The sequence below is a fragment of the Cinclus cinclus genome, chromosome 7 (genome assembly GCF_963662255.1).
Source record: "Cinclus cinclus chromosome 7, bCinCin1.1, whole genome shotgun sequence".
In the NCBI taxonomy this organism is placed as follows: Eukaryota; Metazoa; Chordata; class Aves; order Passeriformes; family Cinclidae; genus Cinclus; species Cinclus cinclus.
This window is the reverse complement of record NC_085052.1, coordinates 34,086,122-34,104,293: the sequence shown is the minus strand read 5'-3', so window position 1 is coordinate 34,104,293 and position 18,172 is coordinate 34,086,122. Positions and strand designations below refer to the sequence as shown.

The following is an 18,172-nucleotide window of genomic DNA, read 5'->3' as shown; positions in this document are numbered from 1 at the left end:
GCGGCGCGGGGCGGGCCGCGCGCTCGGGAAGATGGCGGCGGGCGGCGGGTGGCCCGCGGTGTGCGAGAAGTTCCGCGCCGCCCGCACGCTCTCGGCCGTGGAGTCCCTCAAGGACCCCGAGACGGAGCCGTACCGCTCCAAGTACAGCGCACGGGCGCTGCTGCAGGAGGTGAAGCAGCTGCTGAGCGCCGCCGAGGAGGGCGGCGAGGCGGTACTGGCCGTGCGGCGGGCCGTTCTGGAGTACGAGCTGGGCGTCAACCACACTGACACCGAGGAGCTGTCGGCTGGAGAGGAGCACCTGCAGCGTTGCATGCAGCTCCTGGAACCGCACCGCCTCTCCCCGGACTGCGTGTCCCTCTACATCCAGGCTCAGGTGGGCTGAGGAGGCCGCAGGGGGCTCCGCGGGGCGGAGCGGGGCCTTGTCGGGTGGGCCCTGCGGTGGGCCCTGCGGTGGGCTGCCGAGAGATCCGGGGCGCTCCCCGCTCCTGTCGGCGGCTGCTCGTTTAACCGTAATGAACACGGCAACCCCGGCGTTCAGTTCTTGCTGGGAGGAATCATTTGCAGGTGGTGGCTGTTGGAGGGGGGCTTTTCTGTTTTGGGTCTCTTGCTAATGCCTCTGGGCGTGCAGAGCATCTAAAATATGTTCTCGTTGAAACTGGGTGTTAATAGAGCAGCGTGCTCTTGATGCCTTGGGTTTTAGCTTTTATGTTTTTGAGAATCTCTGCTGCTTAGTGTGTAACTCTGGAATTTCATTTTAGGCGTTAGTAAGTTCTCTTGACGGGGTAGTTAGACAAACATTTCCTTTCTAGATTGAGAATCAAGGACAACCAGTACCCAAAAACCATCAACAAGGGCGAGGGAAAGGGAGCAAGCCAGGGGGCTGAGACTTTTCATAGCCTGGGACTGTGCTTGGACAGTTGACCCCGAGATGTAGATGAACCAAAACTTACAAAAGTGTAAAAACTCGTGACCGGGATCCAGCTTGGATTTGGTTTGGGTGTAGCCCTGGCCGGGCTCTTGCACTGCCCAAGCTGTATCCTTTCAATAAATACCTGTTTTATCCCTTTAGCTCTGTCTAGTCTCTGTTCCAGGTCAGCTTTTCCAGGCAACACTCTTCTGGGCAGACTGAGATAAAACTTGTAAGAGCTATGCAAGAATAAATTAGAAAAAGTCCTCACTGTGTCCAGAATTTATTTGTGATTCCCTAGCTCATTGGTTGTGACGTTGGGAGGTGCTTATGTTAATGCATTATCCTGAAGTGATAAGTTGTTTGTTTTTCAGTGTTGCCTGTTACATTTTAAGCTATTGCATTTCATCCCAAATGGGTAAATGCAGTTTTGTTGGTGCTTGAAGTAATAATATTTTTTGGTTATTCTGAAGAAGGGAATACTGTTATCAAAATTAGTTCTTGTAACGTGCAGATTCACAGAAGGGCCTTTACTTGATCACTCTGTCATGGTGGCTGGTGTATAGTTAGGTATCTGACTCTAGACTGTAAATGAAATAGAGCAGTTATTTAGATATCTGCCAGAAATGGTTGCCCTAATTAGAGAAGGCTTCATAGCACTTCCTCATCAAACTGTCAAAGAGCTGTGGGCTGACATGAAAGGTGCAGTGTCTTACACTGGTTGAATTAGCTGAGTTGTCGGGAACAGTGAGGTTACATCTACTCCTTGTCCTTCAGAGTGGGGGTTTGGATGCACTGCTACAAATCTGTTACCCTTTGTGAGGTAAGGAGATTGCTCTAGTTGAAGTACTATAACATCTTTCCACATGTTCCTGGGGAGACTTGGCTCTTGTGGCTCAGAAATTCTGAATTGGTGTGCTGGAAAGCAGCTCTTGTGTCCATTAGCCCAAAGTCTTTGTGGACTTCACTGTTTTGGGGCCTTCAGGAAGTAGCAGGATAAAGTTTGTTATGCATGTGAGGTGCTGTGGTCCAGCAGTGAAGGGTCTGCTGTTAACTGGCACTGCCCTAAGGTGTGGGGCTGAGCACAGCGCTGGGAAATGAACCCTCAGCCCTCGGTCCCAAGGGCTGGAACAGCCCTTAATTTAAACCATTTCTGATTTAAAAGAAATGTTTGTCATCAGTGGCAGTACTTCTCCACCTTCTGGAATGTCTGGAGTATGTTGCCACGGCACTGCCTGCTATTTTGTAGGAAGAAGCATTCCTTTTTCCTGCTGGGCCTCTTTCTTTAGCCCCACTTCTGATTTCTGAGCTTTTTGCATAAGATTGTGTTTCCCAGGCTTTGTCTAATGTAATCTGGTCTGTTCCGCTGCTTAGCCTTCGGCAAAGTGTTTCAGTTCATAAACAACATGTGATGTGCTTTCTTATAAAAATAGTAGAATGGAGTTGAAAAGGACACAGGGCTGACATACAGCTACACCTTCTGATTATTTTGAAGGTTTTGGGGGGCTTTTTAAACCCTCTTGAGTTTTGTAGCAGCCCTGCCTAGGATTTAAATTAGCACATCAGACACAGATTATTATTAACACCTTCATCTTGCTAATAAAATTAGAGGCATTTTTTATCCAAGTTGGGTTCACAGATGCAGTAAGTTGCTATGTACATTGCTTTAACTTAAATTTGAAGGCAGTAGTCTGTAACTTTTGGATCTCAGAGGTGCTTTTCATCTCTTTCCTTTATCGAAAATATACAAGCATTCATTCCTAGCATATTTTTTTACCTGTTCATTTTTCCTATGGAGTCATGTTAACAAATTTCTGATTTCTTGTCTCTTTTTATGATATTTATAGGTGATGTAAAAGCTGCATGAATTGGATGCAGAACATACTCTGTGGAAAAAGCTGATTATTTGAACGCACTAGTCCTAATCTAGCAGAGTAAACAGAGGACTGTGAGGTGCATTTTTTATGTGAAATTTGCTGTGTGAAAACCCCCTCCCTTTTGAGCAACTCACTGTGAAATGTGTGGGGACGATTTCTACTTTTTGAAATCCATTGTGTTAGAGCACACACATATGTAAGGATGAAGACTGATCAGTTGTTTGGAAAAAATGTGGTATAAATGGAATGTGACTGTTTTGGTTTTCTTTTTCTTTTACCTTTAGAACAATCTGGGGATCCTGTGGTCTCAAAGGGATAGAATTGAAACTGCCCAAACTTACTTGGAATCTGCAGAAGGCTTGTATAATCAATACATGAAAGAGGTACTGTGTTAATATCATGGCAGGTCTTACTTTCCTGTGCCACTTTGTGGGTTAAGTAATCTTTGAAATAAACATGCAATGGAATTTTGAGTTCCTGTGCTTTGTACTGGCTGCTGTGATACTTTTGGCAAGTGATAGGAGTTGTACTGCAGTACAGGACAAGGCAAATTAGAGCATTAATTGCTGTTTTCAAAACAGAAAATAATTTTGCTCAAAAGTAACGGTCCCTTTTGAAAGCCCTTTAATAATCCAGAGTTGACGCCTGGTAGAATTTGGGTTTTAATGAGGGATTATTATTAAATCTTATCTTGGAAATGCAATAAAAATGTTCATTGCTTTCAATGGGAAAATGAAACAAAACTAATATTTGCATGGTTTGCTGTGACTGTGCAGTGTTTTGCAGGGGCAGGTAGTTTAGTTCCATATCCAAGAGGACAATCTCACAGACAGCTAACCCTCTCATGCATATTAAACAAGCTTTTGAGCTGTGGATTCTGCTGTGTATCCTACAAAGACTCCCTTGTGCTATTTTTAAGCTCTTTGCAAAGCTGTTCCTACACTGACTAGCCTCAGGGACAGTTAGCTAAAAACATTTGTGGCCTTCAAGAAGCAGTAGCTCTGTCTCAGGACAGCTGAAAAGGTTGGATAGACCTTAGTTTCATGAAATGACCAGTTCAGGTTTTACCTTGAAATTGGTTTAGAGTACCAATGATAGATACTTGTGGAGATTTTTATTGGTTGGCTACTGCCCTCTTTCCACCTTTGCAGCCATGCTGGCCTACAGTGATAGGAGAGGTAATGGTTCTAGAAGAAAGCCCCATTTGTGCTGAAAAGCTGGTCACCTTATTTCCTGCCCTCTGGATCAGCTGGGCTAACCAGAGATACTGCATCTCTCTACAGACTCTCCCTCTGTAATTAATTCTGATGTTCAACTTTGGTACTTATACCGAGCCCCAGCTATCGCACAATTTCCAAAAGCTTCTGGCACTTGCTCCAGTGATTATGAAATTAAACTGGCACTATGGTTATAGTGGATTAAAGTGCTGCCAGGTACTTCACATTTGCACCGTAGACTTTTCTGAAACTTTAAATTTTTGTTAGCAGTAGTTAGTGAGTATTTCTTCTGGGGGTTTGCTGCCTGACGAGGGTTATACCTACGTGATGATTGCTTGCCACACTTTCCCCCCAACATTATTTGCTACTTACAGTTCAAGGCATTACGTGGTCAAACATAGCTATGCTTTAAGTCTTTCTTTTAGAAGAAACTACAGATTTATACAATGATGTCAACTTTTGTCTTTCACAAATTATAAATACGGGAATATAGGTTTTCTTAACATTCCCCATTTTTAGGATATCAGGAAGCCTTCCTGTCAGGGAGTCTTTGTTAAACTGCTGATGATGGAGATATTTTCTTGTGTTGGTGTTGTTTACTGTTTAGTTGTTTACTGACTGGGTCTAATGAACTTAAAAATTGGGTAGATTTGTTTCCCCTCTAAAGCCAAACCAAGGCAAGGAGCTTAGGCTAATGAAGTCCACTGAGAAAGGAGAGTTGGAGCGCTCTTTCTGAGGATAAACAAAAGCATAAGGCTTGATAACAGAGATCTGTAGATACAGGAAGGAGGTAAGAGTTTTGCTTACTGTGTTGTTTCAGTTTTCTTTGCAGTAATAGTGCTAGTCTTGCTAGAATACACTCAAAATCTTGTTAGAACGTTTGTATCTAAAAAACAAGAAAAACGAGGAAGAGTTACAGTTTCACCTCTTAAAAACTAATGAGGTATAAACAAAAACCTACAGATTAAAAGATCATATACAAAAATCTACATGCCTCTAGTAGGTTAAACATGCTTTAGTTTGTGACTCTCTGTTACAGGCGCATTTGTTTGTGGTTTTTTTTTTTTTTTTTTTTTTTTTTTTTTTTTTTTTTTTTTTTTTTTTTGTAATGAGTAAAACACTTCTATTAAAAGCAAGTAAACAAGTCCGTTCAGGGATTTTTAATGAGAAGCAGTACAAACATAGTATGTGTTCTTCCCTGTAAAGTGTGTTCTCTGCCCTTGTTCCTGTTCCTGCCTAAGTCTGTATTAACTCATGAAAAGTATTTTTTGAAACCAATTCTTACTTGTTGCCTTACTTTGTCTTGGGCTAAGAAAGGAGTGGGGTTAGGAAGGGGTAGACAAGCTGCATGCCCTCTAGGATGCACTGTGTAATGGGAGAACAGCTCTCTTTGGAAGGTGGTTTAATTTGAAGTGTTTTAGAATTGGTACCTGAAGTTATTCACAATTGCAAAGGAAATGGGATAAGCACAGGCTAATAAAGCTGTGCCATAAGCAGTGTTAATCTGTTGGGGTTGCCTGTGAGCTTTTGTATTGACAGTTGTCTTAAGGCAGATTTGGATGCAGCAATGCCAAAAGGTGTACAGTTGTCCATGTAAGGATTCTGACAGAACTTGTGAATTAAAGAATAAAAAAGTGTTTCTAGTGATGGGGGCTACCACGTTTAATAACTTGCATGTAGGTTGTGCCTGATAGGAAGTTTTAGCAGCTTCATCCTCCAAAGACATTGTATGTTGTCTCATTGTCTGAGTAAATGATCTTGCCAGCTTGTGGATACTGGGAGTCCCTTTACAGCAGGGACAGTTAGTCTTCACAGCAGCTCTGCTGAGCACTCTGCACTTCATGTTCTCTGCTGTACTTCCTGCAGGATGTTTTCTTGCTACTGCTCAGTGCAAACAAGTATTTCACACTTGAAGGCGTGCTTGGTATTAAATTGATGCCTCAAAACCCAGTGTGTTATTGTACAAAATAAAGATGCCCAATGGAGTCCTGTAGAGTCCAGGCTGAGTATCTCTGGTGCAGGCAGCATGCATTGCTTTAAAGTACATAAGCAGAAGTCTCCTACAAGCTGTGAACCTTGTAATTCTGTGTGGAATTGTGGCTTTCATCCTCTAAATCTCCTGAGTGTTGTGGAATTGCTCCAGAGAAGTGGCACTGAGGTGTGTTACCCAAAGCTTTGTTGAATTTGGGATTAGCAAATGGTAAATGATGTGCAGCCAGGAGAGGGAGCACTGTGCCACAGAGTAAGAAATGTAGTTTGCTGAAATGTAGTTTGCTGAAATGTGTCATGTACCCTTGCAGGATGGAAATCCTCCCTTGGATCCCAGTGAACATTTCATGGCAGAAGAAGAAAAACTCACAGACCAAGAAAGATCCAAAAGGTGGGTGTTAGGCAGCATACTTACATTATTATTACTTAGGAAAAAAAAAAAAGCCAGAAAACAAAAACAATGATGAGGGTGTGAAACCAGGAATTCTAAAGAGACTGTTGTTTTTTTTTTTCCAGATTTGAAAAAGCCTATACACACACTCTGTATTACCTGGCACAAGTCTACCAGCACCTGCACATGATAGAGAAGGCTGCTCAGTACTGCCATACTACTCTGAAACGACAGCTCGAGTACTGTGGCTACTACCCAGTGGAATGGGCACGCAACGCTGCCACTTTGTCACAGTACTATCTCTCCAAGGTTACACACCCAGTGCTTTTCTGTTGTAGTTGTGCCATTAATGTAACTGTCAACTAGAACAGTTGTTTAAACAGCTCTTTGAGACTCCAAAGATTAATTGAAAACGTGCACCTATAAAACCACAAGTTGTCTTCTGACATGAAGCATCTGTCAGCTCTTTTTTCTGAAGAGGTCATGGTGGCTTTCCTGTGGTGTTGTGATGACAGTGGGGCAGATAAGCAGGGGTGTAAACATGAGAAAAGCTCTACAGTTAATGAAATACTAGCAATGATGTGATGTCGTGTCCCTAAGTCAACTTTGGGGTTATAATAATTTAATTTACATTACTTTCTTATATTGTTCTCTTACAATAAAATTTGAGAACAAAAATCTGAGGGACAAGGTATGGCTTACTGTTTGCTATAAATTATTATCCTTTGTACCTTAGCATGTGCTCAAGAGTTGTTTGAACCTGTGTAAATATTAAAGTGAATATATGTGAGTTGGTAGCTGTTTGCCACGGGCTGACTCTAAACAATCTACTGTTAGGAAATGCTTTGGCTTTATTTAGGAATTTCTACATTACAGGCTATTTAGATGCTTTTTTCTGATTCTTAAAAAGATTCCTGCCCTACCTAAGCCAGTTAATGCTAATTTCAATAATAACTCCTAATTTCCATATCTTTTTGATGCACTGATAGCACTAATTATTTAACATTGCACTAACTCAGGGTATTGTGTGTCTGGCTTGTTCCCACTAACACCCTGTGACAGTGTTTGCCACAAGACATCACTTCCTTCACCTCAGGGCAGCAGAACAGTCAGAATGTTCAGTATGCATAGCCAATATTAAAGGTAAGGCTTGGTGTTGTGGCTGTGGTACAGGAAAAAAACAAACAGAAAATACTGTATTCAGTGATAGTGTGGAGAAATTGTGTTTTCTTCCAGTGCCTGGAGAATATGCTCCAGAGCCTGTCAGTTCTGTCATTTCCCTTGTGGTCATGTATGCTCACTCTGTGAGGTGAGGGGTTTGGCCGAGTGACAGCAGTGTTTGAGCTGTTCACACCAGTGCTGAACGCTGCTCTGTTTCTCTTTCTGTCAGGAATGCTTTATGGAGGCTCGACACTGTCTAGCAGCAGCCAGTGTCATCTTTAGCCAAGCTGGACAGGTGCCATCTGCTGAAGATGGTAAGTTTATAAAGTTTTGAATAAAATTATTGTGAATTAAGCATCATTATGTGTTAACGTTTAAAACTTAATTTTAACAACATGTACAAAACTCAACCCAACGTTAATGTTCTAAAATATTTTTCAATGAAGTTGAATGTTTCTGAAAAGCGACTGCTGCTGCAGCTCAAGATTGGCTGCGTGTAGATTCTGTGAGAAAGTCAAGTGCTTGTTTCTGGTGTTCCAGAGAGCATACTAGAAAAAAAGTGAAATTTAAACCAATATCCACTTCAGTGGTGGCAGTGCCTCTGTTCATCCATTTGGCTTTGTATATGTGCTAAAAATGCAGTTTGCCTCAGTGATCGGAGGGCAGTCATGCACTGAACCGAGCCATATGCTTCCTGGGAATAGCTTTACAAGAGGGAGCAAAACTGCAGCTTTTAAAACGCCACATCCAGAAGGTACTTGTATTGTCTTTTGTTGCTGGGTGCTGAAGCCTCATCAGTGGCTGGTTTTGGAGTTGTAGCTTGCCCTCCTTGTTGCTTGGGCATTGATGCAAAGGAACAATTTGTCAGTCCAGTGTGAATACCAGTGGAAGGAACTTCTAGAGAGCTGACCCTAGTTTTAAGGAAGGACCTGTGGTTGGTTCCATGATTGTGTCAGTGCTCTGTTTTAGGCTCGGTCTTTGTTTATCTACAGAACACCCTTTTATGTCTGTCTTGGGCAAGTGGAAGTTTCCAGTTGGTAGAGCTTTAATTCATGGAGAGGGAGCACCTATGAGTCAACTATGTTCTGTCTTGACTTCTTCACATAGCAGTAGTGATAATCCTGTTTGTTTTGGTGAACAGTTGCTGATCTCCTACCTTCCCTTCCTTTTCATGGTACACAGAGCTGGGCTGTGGACTCGCAGAAGGTTCTGATTTACAGGCAGACCAGTACACAGTCAGCACTGGCCATTCTCAAGCACATTCATTTTATCATGTTAATTGGAATATAAACTAACACTGACATAATTAATAAATGTGCCTTTTCTTAGATTAGCAGCAGATTCTTAGTCCCTTAATAGGAAATTGATTTGCTGTAATGAAGGATAATGAGTGCAGTGGGTCTGAGTCTGAAGCTGGCTTTTTATTTGGTGAACAGAAGTGCTGCTGTCCTGTAGGAATGTCCTCTCATTGTTCAGCTAACTCACTGCCTTCTGCACAGAGACTGGGAAATGAGTTTTCATTGAGATCTGTTTGGTTTATAAAAATGTTATCCTGAGACATCAGCAATGATGCTATTTATAGTAGTGGGGAGACCTGGGGAGAAAAAAACAGAAGTTGTAAAATTAATAAATTTTGTGTTTGTACCAGCTAGCTTAACCAAAGGCAGTTTCCCCTATTTTGTTCCCTTTTTTTGGTAGCAAGTCTGGGGCCCATTGCAATACAAATGCCCTTATCATCCTCAGAAACAATTACTGGGTAGACAGCTGAATCTCAGAAAATGAATTATCCTGATTTCTTTCTCTTACTACAAAGACACCTGGAAACTTTTCCCAGTAAAACACCTTGAAGATGAAAGGTCTTTTAAAAGATACGTTAATGATCTATTTATTTTCAGAATTCATACGTGACAAATCCATGTTAACCCGTACAGATTTCTACCAGAAATGACAGTTTACAGATCTGTTATACAAACTAACATGGATAAAGTGTTTCTGTTTAACTATGAGGAAAATTAAATACAAGTATATTCTTTGCATGTAACATTTGAGGGTCTTGCTGGAGTGCTGGACTTCTCTTAAAGTTTTTATGTGTTTGTGTCCATTTAGCAGACGAAACAGAGCCAGACCAACAGGACCTTCCAGAGAGGAAAGCTGAAATTGCAAGGTGTTGGATTAAGTATTGCCTGAATCTTCTGCAAAGCGCTCGAAAATTGCTTGAGGTAACAGAGAATCTGTTCTGTAGCTGTCATTGTCTAACACCAAACTTAAGTCTGCTTTGATGTTTGCAAGGGCAATCGATTTGCAGTTGGTAACAAGGAGTAAGCAATTGCCCAGTGAACAAAATAACAAATGCTTGCAGTGCAGCAAGTGTTTCATGGTATGCTTTGACTTAAAACAGTAAGTACAGGTAGGGGATCAATTCTGTAGAATGATCAGTGCGTTGCTTTTACAGCAACTGCACAAATTTTCTTCCTCTGCTGCATTTTCTTGCAGCTTGATTTGACAGATTCCTTATTATTTAACTGCAAGTAAGAATATTGTTGTAATATGCAACAGTTTTCTGTGCTGATGTTCTCATTCACTCAAGCATTTGATTAATTCAGATTTGATTCGGTTCACTTAATTCATTTAAGTATTTCTTCAGATGTTTAAACCAGCATTTGCTGGAATGCTTTGTGAAGCAGAGCCTTTGGGCTTAACATTTATTCCTTTGGCTATTTTTTCACACAGGGTGGGGAGGCTGAGCCACCTTTATTTTATGTCTTTTCAGAATTGATAATGTAATTTACATTATTCTTTTGTCAATATAAGGCCTCCTATATCAGTCTTTTGTCTTGTTGCTCACTAGTTTATACTTCAAAGGAAGTCTCTCTTTATAAGCCAGACTAGTTTTTAATTAGCATGCTTTCTCATTTCAGGATAACATAGGAGAGCTGGATCCAGACAGGCAATTGGAACTTAAAGCCCAAAGGAAAAAAGAAGAGGATGAAAAAGAGGAGGGCAGGAAAAAAGCTGTCCTTTTTGGGACAAGTGATATATGTGACTCCGTCTTAGCCATGGAGGAGAAAGTGAGCAGTGTATATCCTTTAGATTTTCAAGAAGCCAGAGAAATCTTCCTGGTTGGTCAGAACTATGTCCAGGAAGCAAAAGAGTTCTTTCAGGTTGATGGTTATGTTACTGACCACATTGAAATAATTCAGGATCACAGTGCTTTGTTTAAGGTGCTTGCTTTCTTTGAAGAAGACTATGAGAGGCGCTGCAAAATGCACAAGCGTAGAATAGACATGCTGGAGCCAATCTATGTAGACCTGAACCCCCAGTACTACCTGTTGATCCGTAGGCAGCTTCAGTGTGAACTAGCTGACACCTATTATGAGATGATGGATTTAAAGGTAGCTATTGGTAACAGGTTAGAGAAGCTAGACTCGCACACAGTTAAAAAAATTAATTCTCTGGCTCAGTGTTCAATCAAATATTACGAACTCTTCTTGGATTCTTTGAGGAACCCTGATAAGGTGTTTCCTAATAAACTCGAGGCAGATGTTCTTCGCCCTGCAATGGTGGCTAAATTTCATATTGCACGACTATATGGTAAGCTTATTACTTCAGATAGCAAAAAGCAACTGGAAAATATGCAGACATCGTTGGAATATTACACATTTCTGGTAGACTATTGTGAGAAGTATCCAGATGCTGTCCCTGCCATTGAAACTGAACTAGAACTCAGTAAGGAGATGGTGAATCTTCTTCCAGCAAGCATGGAGAGGCTAAGAGCAAAGCTGTCTTCACTTGTGTAAATACTTGCCTTGGAGGCAGTGGGCACTATGAGAACAGTTACCTGTCCAAGCCAGTGCTGTGGCACAACTTCTGTACTGATTGATAGAAGTAAGGTATCTGCAGGAAAATCCACCTAGACCCTGCACTAGTGTAACCTTGTGAAAAACACAGAGCTCTCCTGGTCCATAGGTCACCCACACTAATGGTATAAACTCTAAATGTAAAGTATAAGTCCAGCTAATGCTTTGTACTGTGTGTTCTATATGTAAATACAAACCTTTTTTTGTCCCTTACAGCATTTTCTTTGGTGTATGATTCACTTTTTCAGTGTAGTGCTGTATGAAAATAGTTTCTTTTAAGAGAATCTTCTTCTCTTAAGAAATTTTTTGTAATATACCTGAGGCACATTCTTCCAACTAGAATGCATTGTATCTCTTCTAATATTTGTCCCCAGAAAACTTTATCTATGTTAAGGGAACTTGTTTTCAATATTTCTTTTGTATGTTGCTTGTTGTTCTTTTCCCTTGTTAATGAAAACCTAGTCGATAGAGGCTCAATAAATGGACTAGCTTGGCTAAATGTTTCTTTGGAGTCCTTGGAATTCTGTTTCCTTTGTCTTACTAAGATACAATGCATGTTTTAACTTTGGCTAAAATAAATAGTTGTGAAAGTGTTTCCATATGAGTGTCTTCAGTGAAAACACCTGAGCAGTTGTAGTGCCAGAAGCCAGAACAAGAAACCAGCAAACTTTCTTTGTGGTGGGAGGAGATACCCTGCTCTTAATACACCAGAGTATTCACAGGTTACAGGTCCCATGCTCTGGTGCTCCAGGCATTTGCCTAATACAGCTTGGTGCCAGGGGCAGCTTCTCACTTTGTGCAGCTCAGGGAGCCCCGGTGCTGCTTTAGCAGGAATTGGGACCTCTCTGGAGTTGTTTTAGGTGAAATACAGGCAGAGCACATGGTCCAGCTGCACAGTAGGAGATGATGGCCAGAGATGCCCAGGGGCCACGGGGCAAGTGAAGGGACAATGTGACTTTGTGCAGCAGTGCACCGGCAGTCGTATCAATGATGTGCTGACAGGGTGGGAGGGTGTTCACAACGCTAGAGGGCATTGAAGGAGAATAGTCAAAACAACTGGGTTCTTCTGGAAACTGAGGGGGAGGGAACATCATGTTTGCTTAAAGGGTGTGAGGGGAAAGCATGTAAATCTGAAATGTGTGGTAAAAATCCCTTCTGCAGAGAATTCTGTGAGCTAGACTCCTAACCACAAACAAATATGGCCAACAAATGGATGCTGGGAATGAGCAGCAGCAAAAGTCAAAACGAGACCAGCTACTTGTGTGCCTGGAGCATCAGGGAGAGAGTGAGTGCACGTGCCTGTGTGTGTTCTTTCTGTTTTACTAAATAATTGTCTAGTCAGCCTCTAGGAGTTTCATTTCTGCAGTCAGATCTTTAATTCAGATTTTCCTGTGACCTGAAAATAAGACGGCTCTAGTTTCTCAGTGAAGCATTTCTCAGCAGGCTGTTTTGCACCTTGTTTTTGTCTGATTTCAGTTGAAGCTAGTGTGCACTTTCACCATAAACTAAAACGTTAACATTTTTTCCTACTAGCTTTTAGTTTCATATTCAAGTAGAAGGCAACAATACATGTTTGGAGTAGTTGTTTGGTGCTTTTTCCTTCTCTACTTTTGCCTTTGAGCAAGTTTTGTAGAGCATGGATTGCCTGCCTCATCATTAGTTTTCTTGTAATTTGGAGGACAGTTTGTGGGCTATCTTAGCTTATTTTTTTTTTTCCTTCAGGTAGGAGTCTGAAGTAAGTGTGAAAAGTTACCTGCAGGTAACTACAAAGCTCAATGAAGTGCAGGGTGATGGTGATGTATCCTTTTTATCCTTTTTAATCATCAGATGTATCCCTTTTAATCATGTGATGTATCCATTTTAACCATCATCAGGTGTGCAGAGAAACACCCTGAATCCATAGAAACCACAGTGGGAGCTCAGCAGCCAGGTAGGAGTAGGTCCATAGTTAAGAAGACCTGATATAAGAAGGATCAGAGCTTTTTCAGTCAATCAGTGTGATTGTCACTGTGATTTGCAGAGCTCTCTCCTCTGAACATACACAGAACACTTTGGCTTTTCAGCTTTTTTAAAAATATACTTCATATAAATGCATATGGAGTTAGAGAAACCGATTATGCCAGTTCATCTCCTAGACTAAATGTTCAAGGCTTCTGCTAGCTAATTATATTTTGTTACTTGGGACTGTATTGTGCCAGATGCTCAGCACAAAGTAATATGCTGTGCTTCTTTTAAGGCATGTCTTTTTAAGGAAACCCTTTGAATAATTCCTGTTTGTTCAATGATTTGAGAGGATGAACTTATGTAAGATTGTGTATTTGGTTAAAGAAAAAAAAAGAAGAAAGGAGGTGGGGAGCTTTTTGGATTAGGCAGCAAAACTCCCTTCAGGAATGTTGAGTTTTAACTGTAAGGTATGTGTGAGGTCAGGCATTTATTTCAAAGATTAATTGAAGATTAGGTTCCTGTGAACTCTGTTTAACCTGCATTTCTATTCCTTTCTGTACAGGAAAAAAATTCTCACAACTGAAACCTCTTTTTTTTTTGTTGTTCTACTAGTTCTTTCTCCTTAGCCTGCATAAAGCAGCAAGATTTACAAGAAGTCCAAGTTTGTACAGAATTCCTGTCAAGTGTGAGATCAGAGCTACAACCTCAGTGTACTTCTTCAAACAGCATCCAACACTCATGAGAAGTGATTTGGTTTGATTAAAACCAGTTTTGGTTTAATTGAAGTGCTTAATTCTTATGCTGGCTAGAGATTTGGTAGGTGTTATAATACAGAATGATGGGGGGGGTGGTTGTGCTGTGCTTCAGTATTTTGTGAGAGAAAGAAACCAGTGCCTCGTTCTGTCTCCCTACAAGGGTTCTCGAGGGGCCTGGACTGGAGGAGGAGCAGCAGGAGGTGATGCTGTGACCTCTGGTGCTCCTAAGACATCTGGAGCACCGGGGCATGGGCAGAAACGAGCCCTCACTTCCTCCTGGCAGCAGGAAAGCAGGTCCCCTGTGTTGCAGGGGGTGTTGCAAAACCTCCCGGGGCTGTTTCGCGTCATCTGTGCTCCTGAAGCTCCTAGGTGGGGAGTTTTGGTCCTGCCCTAGCACAGGCTCGGTGTGGATGGTTTCCTTCTCTGTGTGCACATGGAGATGTGTCCGTGTAATGGTGCAGTGCTCCACTGCTGCGCTTCCACGTTTAGGAATGCTGTGGGAGCCTGAGTAGCCTTTTCACTCAGCACTGAGAGGGCGAAGATGACCTTTACTCGTGTGTTTCTATAAAAAGACTGAGATAGTTGGTGTTACCTGGATGTTTTCTGTGGAACTTTTCATTACAAGATGCCCAGATGTAGTCCTGCAAAGGAGGACGTAGCTAGTCTGGCAGCAAACCCTTCTGTAGTCCTGAAATTACAGAACTAAGGACTGTTATGATAAAGCCAAGTGCATAAAGTTGTGGTGAGAAGCATTTGTCAACTTTCTTTCCTCTTGCATTGCAACATCTGTGGCTATTTTAGAGTTGCTACAGATGATTAATTTTTAGTTTGAAAAGTGCTTTTACGTACTTCCCAGGAACTCTGTCCAAAATGCTTCCTAGTGCTTTTTTGTTTTGCAGTTTGGTAGTTTCTAACTCTTCCTTGTCACAGATAGGTGCAAAAACAGTGTTTCCTGATGAGGACTGTTTACCTGGCTGTCTTTTTCTTCCAAAACCATTGTTTGGCTGTGTCTTTGCAGCTGAAGAGGCAGGCAGACTTCTGGGATATGAAACAGCACCTTTGGAAAACATGTTGCTTCCATTCAGAACAGAAAATGTCTGTGATGCTGACTGTTTGTTTAGGGATAAGTGACTGATAAAGTGGTGCCTTAACACCAAAGGTTTTAAATTTCTAGTGCTTGAATTTTGGCATCTGGTGTACACAAAATACAGCAAATCTTTTTTACGTGCTCGTTGTTGCTGTGAAAGAGATTTACTAGTTGGCATTGGACCATGATACATGGATTTCTCTATCTGAGTTTTTTAATGCAATTTTCTGCAGAAGCAAAGAGGAAATGGATGAGTGATCAGTGAAAGACTGGGATAGGCATGTGATGAGTGAGCTGGTGTTAGTCTGAATACTGTAAGAGGAGTACAAAGTGCTTGTGTCAGAGTTACTCTGAGATCAGTGGGTAAAATGCATGGGGTAAACAAAAAAGGAAATGAACAAAATTATTTTCTGCATGCTTAAGTGTGTTGGAGTGGAGCAAGAGCAAGAAGTTCCCAGGCAGGGTCTCAGACCACACTGAGCCATCTCTGGATTGCCAGTGGGTTCAGCAAACACCAGAGAAATTTCACAGCAGCCCATGAGAGAATGCAGTCGAGTGAGCCGAGAGCCTCCTCCCACTAGAACGCCAGGACTTTTTAAATAATAGAGGTAGTGATGTCCTAGAAGTGATTTCTAGTGCAGACAAGAAGACAGAAATTGAGATGCTGCATCTGACTGCCAGCACTTGGTCTGCGGACAAGGAGGGGACACAAAAACCAACATAATCCCTGCTAGCAAAGCTTGTTTTGAAATCAAATACTTGCCAATGGCTTGTGCATGACACCTAATAAGTGTGAGATGCTGCTGTCCATCTTGCCTGTCCACATCTGGAACTTCTGGCAAATAGGTGTCAAATACTTTTTAATGTCTCCATGTGCTTTGTCTTAATGTTTTCTTATGGTACTGAGCTGCCAAGTTACATAGGGCTCTTGGAAAGACATATCTTGCTTCTCTCTGCAAAGGCATAAGGTTTTGCAAGTGCAAGGGTCTTTAGACTCTCATTTCCCTGGCCAGCCTGTCCTGGGCCTCCCTGCTGTGCCCTTTGCTGGAAATGTTGGATGAGGTGAATCTTGCCCCAGGCTTCAGCTTTCCCTGCTGACTGACCCCTGAGTCCTTGAAGTAAGAAAAGACAAAAAGTCTTTTTTCCTAGTTAATACAAATTATGTTTTCAAAAGGGATGTGCTCATCTTGAAAGGGAGCAGAGCAGCTTTGTCAGCACTGCAGTTTCTGAACCTGAGGACCAGCAGTTTGGAGCCTGTTGCTTTGTGCTGCAGCAGCATCCACGCACACAGCATGGAGCAGATCCTAAAGAAATAGCTTGGAGGTCTGGGGAGTGCCAGTCCTGCTGGGGAGAGGCTCCTGTGCAAGGTCTGATTTTCCTGCTTTTCCTCATTTTTCTCTTCTGTCACATTTCAAAACAAAAGGATGCTCCTACTAAAATCAAATGTGCTTAAAACTAGCTAAGAAATGCCCAGCTCCTTTGGTTGATAGGAAAAAAAAATCCTCTTCTCTTTTAATGTAAACATAAATTCACCTCTTTTCCCCAACAATTCAGTGAAGATCACAAAACTGTGACTCCAGGCTGGTTAACTGGAGCCCCAACACCAGCTCTGCACCACTTAACACACAGGATGGGAGAAGCAGGCCTGGTTCATGGTGAGACCTCCACAGGAGAATCACTGCTTCCTGCTCCTCTTCATCTTCCCAAATTTACGGATGTCCTTTTTCCCCACACGTGGTGTGATGCTGGTCTGTGTGCTTAGTGGTGCTTATACACAGAAATAAGTTTGCACCTTTGCAGGCAGTGGAGGCAAGGGGAGCTGCTTGGGGTGGATCTATGGGCAAGAGCCCAGGGCTGACAAAAAGCATCTAAGAGCTGCTGAGTAGCTCACTCGTGTGAGGTTGTCCTGTGCTGGAGAAACCATCTGATGGAAAAATAGCTGTGTCTAACTCCTGGGTAGCTGAGATTGAACCAGTAACATATGCAGCAACACCAAGTGGGTCACAGTGAAAACATATTCCCTGAGAAGCAGTGAAAGAACAGAGTACCAGGCTTTGCTTTGAAAACATCTCTGTCTCACCATTCTTCTCTCCCTTGTTAATTCCTTCTGGGTTTAGGGGCATTTTCCCAACAAATCTTGCATGACCCCTTGCTCCACTGTGCAGGTCCTGCTTGCACTGCAGGGCTGATGCTGCTCTGGATGGAGTTTTAAAGGACAGTCAGGTGCTGAAATTGCCTCCCTAATAAGTAATCAGAGCTTGGCTGCTGTGTCATGCTTTAACAAGCTGTTGCTTTTAAGCTGTAGTTCTGAAATTGCCGGCCAAAACCTCCTGCTGCACTGTGCTTCAGCAGAAAGCATCAGCACTTCCAGCAGCAAGGAAAGCTGCTTTTTCCACCTGAGGGACAGGCCTGCTTGGCTAATGTTTCTGGGAGAGAGGGGAGATTGCTGATGGGGAAAGGTCGTTGGTAGCTTCCTGTCTGTCAGCAGCTGCGCTCGATCTTGATGCAGCTGTGGCTTTCCAGCAAAGATCTCCCCCCGCACTTGTGAACCTTCACCATGGGAAGAAAGGAGGGGGTGTTCTGTGAGATCTAGATGGCAGCGAGTGCCTGATTCCTATGTGATAAATGTTGGTGCTTCCTTACAAGATCCGAATCTTATCTGCATGGACCAGGCCCTGATACGGCCCTCAGAGGAGAGAGGTGGTGGCACGAGAGGCCGAGGGATGCCATGTGCTGCCTGGGCTGTGATGCTCTGCGTGCAGGGGTGAACACAGGTCAGGTGCTGAGCTCAGATGTGACCCAGGGTTAAGAATTAATTTTTACTCGGGGCTGGATTTAGAAATCCTCCCAACTGGACCCAAATCTCTCTCTCTGGGTTGCCAGCTCTTTGCTATTTTGAAGCAGGAAAGATTTTTGCTTTCAGTTCCCAAAGGTTGGTTGGTTGAACATCAGCTGTTGGCAAAAGGCATCCTTCAATTTAGCCGGAC

The 18,172-nt window shown here is 42.5% G+C and overlaps 1 protein-coding gene across 1 annotated transcript; it reads left to right on the top strand.

Moving 5' to 3' along the window:
• The first annotated feature begins 31 nt into the window (after positions 1–31).
• On the top strand, positions 32–11,910 carry KIFBP (kinesin family binding protein). The gene is made up of 7 exons (XM_062496495.1): positions 32–373; positions 3,069–3,167; positions 6,302–6,381; positions 6,507–6,690; positions 7,772–7,856; positions 9,649–9,761; positions 10,461–11,910. The coding sequence occupies exons 1-7, from the start codon at positions 32–34 to the stop codon at positions 11,337–11,339; spliced, it is 1,782 nt and encodes a 593-aa protein (XP_062352479.1). The 3' UTR covers positions 11,340–11,910.
• The last annotated feature ends 6,262 nt before the right edge of the window (positions 11,911–18,172 follow it).

What these genes read in the sequence shown, in the direction of transcription:
- KIFBP (XM_062496495.1), top strand. Translation starts at nt 32, where the DNA reads ATGGCGGCGGGCGGCGGGTGGCCCGCGGTGTGCGAGAAGTTCCGCGCC. An exon ending in GACCAAGAAAGATCCAAAAG is followed by an intron (nt 6,382 to 6,506) that starts GTGGGTGTTAGG and finishes TTTTTTTTCCAG; the next exon opens with ATTTGAAAAAGCCTATACAC. An exon ending in GCGCTCGAAAATTGCTTGAG is followed by an intron (nt 9,762 to 10,460) that starts GTAACAGAGAAT and finishes TTCTCATTTCAG; the next exon opens with GATAACATAGGAGAGCTGGA.